Genomic DNA, 12,388 nt, shown 5'->3' with positions numbered 1-12,388 from the left:
AATAAGTTTTAAGAAATACGCGTTCGAACGGATTATTAATATGACTGAATCTGAAGTCAGTAATATTACTGAATCTATAGTCACGCGGTAGTTAAATATCGCATATGAAAAAATATATTTAAGTTACATTCAGATACTATATAGGTTTTAATTATCATATTTGATCACGCGTTTCCACTTGTCTGAGAGCCAGTCTGTTCCGCCGTGTCATCCTCTATCTGCTGCATTTCGCGAATGAAATGTGAATGCGATTGAAATGAGGACATCGTTTTCTGCGTGCGGTTAACTTCACGCGTAAAAAACGATGCGAGACGCGATGACACGACATGACGCCACATACTTTCGACCGAATAATCGATGTACTAGTACTATACTAGACTTTGCAACACATGACATTTACACATGATGTTACGAGAAGTAAAAGCAAAGTTAATTATTGATTACCTTAATAAAGAAGTTTAATGATGAACAATCCTTTCATGCCGTTTCTCACCGTTTTATATTCTAAGAAATTTCGTTTTATATTCAGCAGAGATTAGAATATGGAGAAAAAAAAGTTACAATTCGAAGACAGGGCTGTGAACAGTGCAAACTTTTCAACGTTAAAATGACAGGATGTACTCCTGTCCCCTGCTCGAGTCGCAAAAGTGTGAAACTGTGAATTACGCGCTATTTATATGAGCCGTCAAACGGAGAACCCCACCACTCGCATGCCAGCCAATAAGCGCAATGCTTTCGAATGTGGTATATAAATGCTACGCGCAAAAAATTTCAGTCTTTTTTAGGAAGCGTGTGGGATGGCACAACTAAGCATCGATCATTACACAGATTATTATATGGCAGATCTTCTCAGTTAGTGTTATCATATCGTCTTGAGCTTTCAGATCATCCGATAAACTTCTTAATTTCAGACTTCCGATAGCGCATGCAATTTCGTTTAAAAAAAAAGTTTCAGTCTTTTTCGGAATTTGGGACCGTGCGTTTTATAAAGATAGAGAAGCCTGTATCCATTCGACAAGCGCTTTTATGATGTTAGCATGTATTTAATACATAATTCACGTTAGTACTGTAGAATTTCAAATAAAATAGTGTTTGAATACGGACTAGAAATTATATTTTTTTCAAAAATTAAAAATCAATTAGAATAAATAAATGAAGGCTATGAAAGGAAAAATTATTACAAACTTTGGGCCGTCATGTCTTCTCTCAGGTTTCTCTCTGATGAATATAATTCAGTGCCCACATTGTCCAGTATCAGAGTCACCAATCCAATTTCTATCTGGGTTTAAACGGCTCATGAAAATGTGCCTTTACTCCTCGATGGAAATTAGACTTATTAGACCAGTGACAACTGGTGACAATGCAAACTGCAATAGCGCTGCGCTGTTGCATACGTGGTCTGTGAGTTTGTGTCAATAGTGTTGAATCGTGTCAAATTGTGTGTTGATTGGTGTCAATTGTGTTAGCAGTTGGGAGGCTCGTAGTTAGATCGTAACGACGTGAATTTTGTATTATATCGATCTTCATTGGACTTGGATTATTTAAAGAAGCGTGAATTTTGGGCATACGAGCGAGAAAAACGTTGCGTTAGCTGTGATCTGCGCGCGGTTTCCGGGTGTCCGCGACGACCCGCCCGATGTGATCCGCGAGCGTGACGACTCAAGAAGACGATTCCGATGAACCATTGCTGCCTGTTCGCTATCATCGTCACCGACAAGCGGTGTGACAAAGCGTATTAATTCGAAACTCGGTCATCATCTGACGACTGAACACCGTGGCGCTCAGCCTCCTGTCCGGTAGCTGTCATCGAGCTGTCATGCCCCCGCATCTGGAAGTCGTACTGATCTAGAGAAAAGAGCAACGGTGGCATTGTCAATGATGGCGAGCGCCGCCGCCATCGGCAGCAATCCGGAGAATGCCTCTAAGTTCCTGGAGATCCTTCAGTCGGATCTCAAAGTACTTGCTTCGGAGACCAAGAAGAAGTACCCTCAAATCAAAGAGGTACGTAACCGCGAGACCACTTAATATATCCTAGGCTACGTTCAGAAATATCATCTGACCGCCTCCCTCTGTATCATCACTCCTATGTATCATCTTATCCTTATCTATTGAACATTAAACAAGAATAAAATGACACATAGAAGCATTTGAGTGTTTCTGAACATAGTCCTACATTAGTTGGACCGTGAAACTTGAAGCTTCCATTTAGGTCTTGATTAAGTTTCTTTTCTCTTTGAAGATTAAGCTACGACTCGGAAACAAGTTAGAAATCTATATAACTATATAACTTGCCAGGGCCATGCAAAAGATTTTCGGGGTCCTAGTGCAAAGGTAAGGATAGGGGCCTTTATCCTTATAAATTTAATATATGTACTAAGGAATGAAAGTTACTTGTAACGCCATTACTGTTATTTTTTTTGGTAGACTGGCAACAATGTTACTTTTTTATTTCGTAACAACATAGTAACTGTAATGAATTTAATAATTACTATTATTGTTACTTTTTATATTTTATATTTATTTTTGATACAATTTCCATGTATTCGATCTTTAATTTTTAATGTTTTAATTTTTAGTATTCATAGTCCGTTTTTATTTCAAGATGATAATGTCATTTTAAGATGATAATATGGCCGATATATGTAGTCAATTCTTATATTTTTAGATATTTTTAGAGACAGTTTTAAGGATAATCTCACAAATATAAGATAAAAATTCCAAATTTTATTATTATGAGGAATTAGATCTCTTATAACAAAAGTGAAGTAACAGGTCAGTGCAGATATCTCTGATACTGTTATCATTAAATTTTTTTCCTCTTTATCAAGATCTTTTGTTTGTTTGTTTTCTTTATCAACATCTCACTTATGGAAGTATTTAATTCGATTATTTAGTTGTTTTATTGTAAAATACTTTATTAGAAAATATATATATATTGAATTTGCAAAATCATACTTGCAAACAACACCTTCAAAAAGATCATGCATTATATCGCAAGTTATATTAATCGAACAAAATTGAATTGAAATAAAAGATTTCATTGAATATACATTTCATTCTGAAACATCGAATAATTTTGAATAGTACGTCATAAATCTTCTTCCGAAGTTGCGAAATGTATATTTGATTTATTAAAACGACAACGCATTTATGTTATGTAACATGATATATCATGATACATTATACGATTTAAATAAATCGTTTATTATTGTTTATACACTGCCTGAAAAATGCGTATGTTCCTACATATCGATTATTGCAAAGAATACCAAGTCTTTGGTCATCTAAAGGTTTAGGACGCTCGCATAGAATGTTAGAGATCCAGGTTTGATTCCCGACCGAAATAATATTTTTCGCAATAAATTTATTTACAAATTTTCAGTACATTAAGATCTCATTTTAAATGACACCAATTGAGCATCAAATTATTAAATTGGTTATCAATTTAATTTGTGATATTACTATTATACTATAGTAATTTGCGTTTCTAAGTCTGAAAAATTCGACGCGCAATTTGAAGGACTACAAATGTGATATATAAATTCACAGGGAATTATTTAAAGAAGTAAAATCCAATTTTGATCGTTATAGACCTTATTTTTTTACTTATTGTGTTTTACGTTATACAGTTCTAACGAATTGTTTATTATTATTTTTCTAATTGTACTAACTATTCTGATATAATAATGTAACGATAAATATGCCAATGGAGAGAGTTTGACAGACTTTGGCATATGTTGTCAAGGTCATGAGTGATTTCCAACATTTATTGCTCGTTATTCGTTAAAAAGTTATGCACAAAAAATTTTAAAAATAATGTATTATTTCTGTTACATACAATGAAAATAACATATTATTTCTACTTCATACAATAAGAATTATTTCCCCACTCTCCCTTACGTAATGACTTTGTAAAACAAGGTTTTTCCTATATCTCTCCTGCCTAGAAGCATCCGACACGCGAAGCAAATTAGAAAACCCGACGATAGGATCTTCACATAAATAATCATTATATATCATAACAACACTGTTAGAAATGTAACTACGAGCTTCCTTTACTGTAAATGAAGCTCATAGTTATGAACGAAATTAAAAGTAATGAATGATTTAATTGAAAATTAAGATTAAAATTAAGTAGTTATTTAAATGTAATGAACGTGTACATTAAATTTTATAAATTTTTATAAGAAATATTTCATGTGCATGTACACAAGTATACTTTTCAGTTATAAATATATTAAATTTAATATAATGAAATTAAATTCAAATTGTGTTTTCAAACTTAAAAGTATATTAAATTTCATGAAATTTTTAACAGTGAATATTACCTGTAAAGTTTCAGTTCAGTCAGAGGAGTGTCTCATTTGGGACAATACATCCTCGCTTTTTAAATTTATAGTGATTATATTATAATATGTATTTGTTACAGTCATGCGAGGAAGGAATCGCAAAATTAAGAACAGCCTCAAATAACCCAGGGACACCAATATATTATATTGTAAATCAAATACTTTATCCTATAGTTCAAGGTTGTGAGAGTAAAGACATAAAAATCATCAAGGTATTAAAAGCGATGTTTACACATTATCTTTAGTAAAAAAAATCTTGTAATGTGTGCTATATAAATCTTTATGGTATTTTCTAGTTTTGCTTAAGCATGATGCAAAGGTTAATAACGCAACAAGCAGTGGATCAGAAAGGTGCTCGATATATTACAGATGCTTTGTGGTTGTTAATGGAATCAGGTACAGAAGAAGTTAAAGTTTTGCAGACTGTAACATTATTACTTACAAGTAATGCCGTGGTACATGGAGATACCCTGGCAAGAGTAAGGATTCATTTGTATATAAATTTTATTTTTTATCATTTTTTTCAATAACATTTTCATTATACTTTGCTCAAAATTACTTTACTCAACATCTTTCCAGAATTTGGTGCTTTGTTTTCGGTTACATTTCACAAAAGACTGTACAACGATAAATACAGCCGGTGCTACTGTAAGACAACTAGTATCTTTGGTATTTGAAAGAGTAGTTGCCGAAGATGAGCAAAGTTCTGATCAGTTAGAATCTGATGAAGTAAATTTAGAGGAATTGAAAATTCCAACGAATCAAGCGCCTAAAGGTCTTGGTCCTTGCGCTGCAGATGCATATTTAATGTTTCAGGTGTTTTGTTATTTACTATAATACTTGTGTATTTATGTAACTTCATGAAATATAATTATGATTTACTTCTTTGTGTAAATTATATATATTGTGTATATTATTTGTGTACATTTATGTACATTTGGTTTTAGGATCTAGTACAATTGGTGAATGCTGATCAACCATATTGGCTAATAGGCATCACTGAAATGACAAGAACTTTTGGTTTGGAATTGCTAGAATCGGTTTTAACAAACTTTTCATCAGTTTTCTTTAAAGTAAATGAGAAAATTTATATTTTTAAGAATAGGAAAATTATATTTTAACAGGATCTTTCTATTTTATATATATATGTGTGTGTGTGTGTGTGTGTGTGTGTAAAAGAATTATATATATAATATACATATTTATAAATATATAATTATAAAAATATAATTTTTTAGCATTTAGAGTTTAGCTTCTTATTGAAGGAGAGAGTATGTGCACTTGTGATAAAATTGTTTTCGCCTAACATCAAGTATCGTAATTCAGTACCAGCGTCTTTGCAACAAGCTACACCTTTAGATAAACCTTATTTTCCTATTAGTATGAGGCTATTGCGAGTTGTGTCGATTTTAATACAAAAATACCATTCCTTATTGGTAAATATATCGGAATTTATACATGGTAATAATTTATATTTATCAGTATAAATGACACTCTGTTATTTTAGGTGACAGAATGTGAAATATTTTTATCCTTAATTGTAAAGTTTTTGGATCCTGACAAACCTACATGGCAGAGAGCTTTAGCATTGGAAGTTTTGCACAAAATGACAGTTCAAGCAGATTTGCTGACAAACTTCTGCGAATGTTACGATTTGAAACCACACGCTACAAATATTTTTCAAGATATTGTTAATAGCTTAGGTGCATATGTACATAGCCTTTTTGTAAATCCACACATGATGAATCAAACAGGTACAGATATATTACATTACGTCTTGAATGATTATAAAATTAATGTGTTATCTGTTGTACTTTTAATAGGTTTTTGTTCAAATTTATGGCAAAGTACTACATTTTTATTATCATATCCAAAATGTGTGTATATTTTTCTGGGATACATACAATTTTTTATTTTTAACAGCATCAAGTACAACTATACCTCAAAGCACAGGTGCACCATTATTCACAGGAATGCCTGTCGGGCCTGGCGTATCGCCTCAACCCGGTTTTTATTCACGTGGTATTTGGTTACCAGTAGTAGCAACATTTACAAGCGGACAAGCTAAGCCAACTTAGTAAGCATTATAATGTTAATCATACCAATGTTAGGATCACTATGAATTGTCATGACAGAAAAATACAAAGTTGAATAAATTTTGTAATTATAACTATTTAATTGATTTGAAGATTTCTTTTTTGAAAATGTTATATAACTCTTATATTTTAAATATATGCAAATTAATCAGATATCATAATATAATAGATCATAATATAATTCTAATTAAATATGAAAAAATTATTAATCTGTTCATGATTATTTTATATTATAATAATATGGAGTCATTTGTGATAGTGTAAGGGGACATTGAGAATTGTGATATTGAATACAAAGCTATATTACAATAACCGTAATCAGTATTCGCTATTAAAGAATGATAGAATAAACATTTCCAAAAATATTAAAAAATATTAATTTTCTTTAAAATAATATTATTTGTTAAATACTATTACATGAGAAAAGAACTATCTATATCTTTAAATTGGTGAATCACAGCCTTTATACAAGCCAAGCATAATTTTTTTTAAATAATAAATTTAAATATTAAATAATTTTTTAAATTATTTGTCTTATTTCTCTAAAAAGAGTACAATAAGTGAAAAATAAGAGTATGCTTTTCCGACCTCGAAAAGAATACATTCTTAAAAGAGTACAGTTGGTAATCCTAATAATGACTTTATATTTTTTTTCATGATAATAGCATTAAAGATTGATGATAACAAATGATTATTCTAGTTTGGAAATGTTGGACAAGGTCGAACCGCCACAAATACCAATCGGTTATGGCATCAGCATAGCTTATGCATGTTTATTAGACATCATAAGATCGATCGCATTGGCTATAAATGGATTAAAAGACGATAATAACGAAAATCAGATCTATCAACCGAGTGAATCCGAACAAAAGCTTCATGTACAATTACTGAACTCTAGTTGGTGCGGTTTATTGGCAGCTCTCAGCCCGTTAATAGATGCCAGGTTAATAGATGCCAGCAGTCATAAATTATTATTGTATGTAATAGACAAAAAATATGGAGTGAATACAAACGTATCTGTGAATTTGCAGCACGGACGAATCGGCAACAGAAAATGTTTTAAAAGCAATTCAAACTTTCGCGTCTCTTTGCGGTCAATTAGATTTGCAAGCGCCACGTGATGCTTTTATTACTGCAATATGTAAAGCATCTCTACCACCTAATTATGCCTTGACTGTACTGTACAATGCACCTCAAGGCATACCAATCGCGAGACAGCAAGATTCAACTCAATACAACTTGACAATAGGCGAGCCTGATTATAGGCAACAAGTAGTAGCCGTTGGTACGCCACTACCAACGGCATCTTTACCAATTGGTAAGACAGTAATTCGCTCATAATTAATTACATACATCTTACTATTATGCGATTAATCTTTTATCATATTACATCCAGGTGCTCATCAAGGTCCCGTCATGTTGACTGCGAAAAATTTGCAATGCATGCGAGCACTATTATCATTAGCCCATTGTTACGGTAGTATACTTGGTAGCGCATGGCATTTGGTACTTACTACTCTTCAACATCTTGTTTGGATACTTGGTCTAAAACCTTCTACTGGCGGATCGTTGAAAGCTGGAAGAACCGCAGCTGATCCAAACGCCGTGTTAACAAACGCGGTTATGGCAGATCTACCTGTACTCAGCGCTATGCTTAGTAGATTATTCGAGAGCAGTCAGCACCTTGATGACGTTGCCTTGCATCATTTGATAGATGCTCTGTGTAAACTGAGCCATGAGGCTATGGAACTAGCGTATTCTAATCGTGAACCTTCCCTGTTTGCGGTTGCTAAACTTCTAGAGACAGGCTTAGTAAACTTATCACGTGTGGAAGTGCTTTGGAGACCATTAACAAATCATTTATTGGAAGTATGTCAGCATCCGCACATTCGTATGAGAGAATGGGGCGTGGAAGCAATTACGTATCTTGTCAAGATGGCTCTTCAGCATAAATATCCGCAACCACTTCGCGATAATCAGAAATTACAAACATTACTATTAGGACCATTGTCCGAGTTATCATCCGTACGTCATGGAGACGTTAGACAGCGACAGTTAGAATGCGTTTTGCAAGTACTTCATGGTGCTGGGGAAACATTATATCATGGTTGGCCCTTAGTCCTCGGTATTATAGGAGCAGTTTCCGATCATCATGGGGAAGCTTTAGTGCGTATAGCTTTTCAATGTTTACAGTTAGTTGTAACCGATTTTTTACCAGTTATGCCTTGGCGATGTCTTCCACTATGCGTCGATACAGCCGCTAAATTTGGATCGCAGACACAAGAATTAAATATTTCGCTCACAGCTGTCGGTCTAATGTGGAACATAAGTGACTATTTCTATCAGAATCAAGAAAAATTATGTATTTGCTTGCGTGGAGATTCGTCATCGGTATTTCCCGATTTTCCCGGTACGACAAACATGCCATCGTTTGATAAACTCTGGATGTGTCTCTATGCAAGATTGGGAGATTTATGCGTCGATTCGCGACCCGCTGTACGTAAATCAGCGAGTCAAACTCTATTCTCAACCATATCTGCACACGGTAGTCTTCTGCATCAACCTACGTGGCAAGCTGTGCTCTGGCAAGTATTATTTCCACTATTAGATAAAGTAAGAAGTTTGTCAAATTCAGCTAGCAGCGAAAAAGTCGATACTAGTGGAAACATACTTATTCATCACAGTAGAAATACAGCACAAAAGCAATGGGCGGAAACGCAGGTTTTAACGTTAAGCGGGGTAGCTAGAGTATTTAATACGAAACGTCAACTGTTGCAAATGTTAGGAGACTTTCCGAGAGCATGGTCATTGCTCCTCGAATTTATTGAGAATTCTGCGCTTAGTAAAAACAATGAGGTATCATTAGCGGCACTGAAATCATTTCAAGAGATTCTCTTTCAACCGAAGGGAAGCGACAACACTGAAGTGATTCAGTCAAACGATTCGGAAAGCTTATGGACAGTAACATGGCGCGTATGGCTCAATATTGGGATGGAGAGTACTGCACCACCACAAGAAGGTGACACTGATCCTTACGTGCCATCTCAGGCATTTCTAACTGCGCTCATGCATATATTCCCAGGTGTTTTTCAGCACATTAGAAACAAATTTATTGGTTCTGATTTGCAAAAATTATGTATTGTCCTGAAGAATGCAGTGGCTGTTCCAGTACACGGCGAATCAACGCCGTACATCTTGCCATCAATGCCCGATGTAGTTCTCACTCATTTACAAGACGAAGTGTTACATTCTATGGAACTTCTGCAAAAAGAAGCATTAAACGGTCCTGACAATTTACGCACGATGATTGTACTGATATTTCTTCAGTTGCTAAGCTTCTCGAAGCTGGCGTGCGAAGCCCCAACATATGGTAAAATACCCACGAAACACATCTCTCAGGTAAGAGGTGTGTCCGCTGATTGGATCACAATGAATTACGTTCCATTTGGCGAAAAAGCTCTGTCGATGGTAGTGAATTTATATCAGAAGACTGCGCATGAAATGGCCGTAATCGATGGTCAAGTGCTGAAGTATATTGTAGAAGCGTTACACGTACCATTAGCCATGAAATACGCATGCCCATCCGCGACCACATGGAAACTGGCCGTGACTAGTCTCTTAGCCGTCTTGCACACTGGACTACCGCTTGCCAGAAAATATCCCGAGCAATTCCAGAGCATGTGGCTTGAGCTCGCGAGCACTCTGGACGATTTCTTGTTTCCTAAAAGGTAAATTGTTGTCTCTGATGAATTCACAGCAGATTCTTTATCTTATTATTTCGACAACATAAGAAATGAATTTGGTCGGTCAATTTCAGTGTACTGAATGTAGAACGAGGAGTGGAAGAGATTCAGGCTGATGAGGCAGTAGATTGTCAGGTTATGGAGCTATTGAGAGACGAAGTATTACCGCATTCTCAGCATATACCTCATCAATTTATACTGAGAGTCGTTATGTTATTAAATAAAGGTTCTATACATTCGGCCACTACAGCAAATATTGGTACATATAATATTTAAACTTTTTACAAAAACTCTTCTTATATTAAATATTTCTTCAAGAGAGAGTATTATCTTTTTTCTTCCACAGAAAATGGAGCAGAAACAAAGTTACGGGAAGAATTCGCGAAAACTTGTTTCGAGACTTTGTTGCAATTTTCTCTGTTAGATGGATTGGACAATGATACGCAAAATAGTCCTAAAAAGAGTTCGGAAAGTGACGAAGGTGGAATTGCTGGACGTTTGGCAGTTACAGCTCTTCTGCACAGATTTCAAGAAGTTTTACGACGTTATATTGAAAACGAGAGACGGAATGGAAAGTGCCCTTTGCCTAGGTAATAGTGTCGAAGCCTTTTAACAAATTGTAAATAATTTAATGTTATTTTAATGGATCTTTCACTTCGATAAATATTTTATCCGAAATGCACGTTTTATTTTAAGTACTTATTATAGAGAACTTTTCTAGGTACAGGTTGTCAGAAATATCATTTGTTCTGAAAGCCGTTGCCACTCTCGTAATATCGCTCAAAAAAGCACCTCCCAATAAAGGTACATTTTTATTTCTCATTTATTTTATATAAGATAATATCGCATTTATAGGTATTAACCATTGTTTACACTTCAGTTGAAAGATCAGTATGGGAGCAGCTGATTGGATTATATCCATGCTTAGTAGAATGCACGATTGCGACTACTTCTGGTCAAGTGTCTAGGTCCTTGCGAGAGGCTCTGTTACAATATCACGATTTATTACGGGCACCGATTCATAGTACGCCAACCCCTAATGGCGTTTGACCAATACATTCTTTTCTTTTCACTACGGATTTGCACTAAAAGTTGAAGTATAGAATGAATAATTTTTTTGTGTAACGTTCTGATGCGTGATAAAATAAATGTGAGAGTAACGATTTCCTGATGTAATACAAAGTATGTTCGGACAGATGCTATTAGCACTATTCGTGTCATTCCATCCTTTTATGTCTAATAAACAATGAAGGTAAAATGATACAGATAATACTAATAGCTCTGAATACATTTATAGATGGATAATAAGTTTGCCACATAATTACGCTTTATTGTAGAAATATCATGTTAAGTCCTTTTATTAGTGTAATTTCAGTAGTCGCGTACAATCTCTCTCTCTCTCTCTCTCTCTCTCCCCCTCCCTCTCCCCTTCCCTTCCTCTCTCTTCCCTCGCCCCCCCTCTCTCTCTCTCACACTCTCATCTAGAGATATACACATTATTTTTATGACGTTGAAGTACAAAAATCAAAATAGAGATTTTAGATTGACGCGCTTTCATCATGAGAATTTTATATAAATTTATATAATTTTGTTGTTTCTGACTTCATGATTATATCAGGAAGAATAACAAAGAAAAATTTTTTTATAAGATTTATCTAATAGACAGCACAAAATAGAGATGTAAAAAATTTTCATTGCGTTTCGATTGTTATTTTGATTTATTTAAACTCGAGATTATAAAGTAAAAACAAATTAAAAATTGAAATGTTTCCTGTTTGAGATCATGTGAAAGAGGATTTATTAATTAATATATATTATCCAGAGAGTGTAGAAATTGTGTTCTAATAGCGTAATTGTAGTTTGTTATTATTGTTCCGAGTATATAGAAGGAACGCTGTATATACATATATGCGGGGAATGTATAAGACAGCTTTTTTAATTGTAAATATTAATAAATAAATATTATAAGATATATATGTATACTAACATGCAGATGCGAGGCGATTTTATTAACATAGAACTTTATCATTTACTATTCTTATAAATTGCGTGGCATCATAAATTATATTATCAAAATGTAAATAAATCTATACAGATTAAATACAACTCTCTCTGAGCAATTGTTATTTATATTTTTCCGTTTCAGATTTCACAATACGCTTGAATCATAAATGTTTCTATATATATACATATATATATA

General features: G+C 34.0%; 1 protein-coding gene across 3 annotated transcripts; it reads left to right on the top strand.

The window, feature by feature from the left end:
- Positions 1-1,386: 1,386 nt before the first annotated feature.
- Positions 1,387-11,641, top strand: LOC108688775 (protein MON2 homolog). 3 transcript variants are annotated; one of them, XM_018195177.1, is made up of 15 exons: positions 1,387-2,001; positions 4,430-4,561; positions 4,646-4,828; positions 4,929-5,165; positions 5,297-5,422; positions 5,588-5,785; positions 5,857-6,103; positions 6,273-6,426; positions 7,146-7,388; positions 7,477-7,763; positions 7,842-10,173; positions 10,263-10,447; positions 10,535-10,778; positions 10,916-10,992; positions 11,069-11,641. In XM_018195177.1, exons 1-15 carry the CDS (start codon positions 1,876-1,878, stop codon positions 11,236-11,238), a joined length of 4,941 nt encoding a protein of 1,646 aa, XP_018050666.1. In that variant the 5' UTR covers positions 1,387-1,875; the 3' UTR covers positions 11,239-11,641. The 3 variants fall into 3 exon arrangements, with proteins under 3 accessions (XP_018050666.1, XP_018050665.1, XP_018050667.1); XM_018195176.1 differs by having other exon boundaries at positions 10,910-10,992; XM_018195178.1 differs by lacking the exon at positions 1,387-2,001 and adding an exon at positions 2,260-2,331 and having other exon boundaries at positions 10,910-10,992.
- Positions 11,642-12,388: the final 747 nt, after the last annotated feature.

The sequence above is a fragment of the Atta colombica genome, unplaced genomic scaffold (assembly GCF_001594045.1).
Source record: "Atta colombica isolate Treedump-2 unplaced genomic scaffold, Acol1.0 scaffold238, whole genome shotgun sequence".
NCBI lineage: Eukaryota > Metazoa > Arthropoda > Insecta > Hymenoptera > Formicidae > Atta > Atta colombica.
This window is presented reverse-complemented; position numbering and strand designations above follow the sequence as displayed.

Coding starts and splice junctions, on each gene's coding strand:
- LOC108688775 (XM_018195176.1), top strand. CDS start 1,876: ATGATGGCGAGCGCCGCCGCCATCGGCAGCAATCCGGAGAATGCCTCT. Junction 5,423..5,587: donor TTTCATCAGTTTTCTTTAAA/GTAAATGAGAAA, acceptor ATAATTTTTTAG/CATTTAGAGTTTAGCTTCTT. Junction 5,786..5,856: donor AAAAATACCATTCCTTATTG/GTAAATATATCG, acceptor CTGTTATTTTAG/GTGACAGAATGTGAAATATT.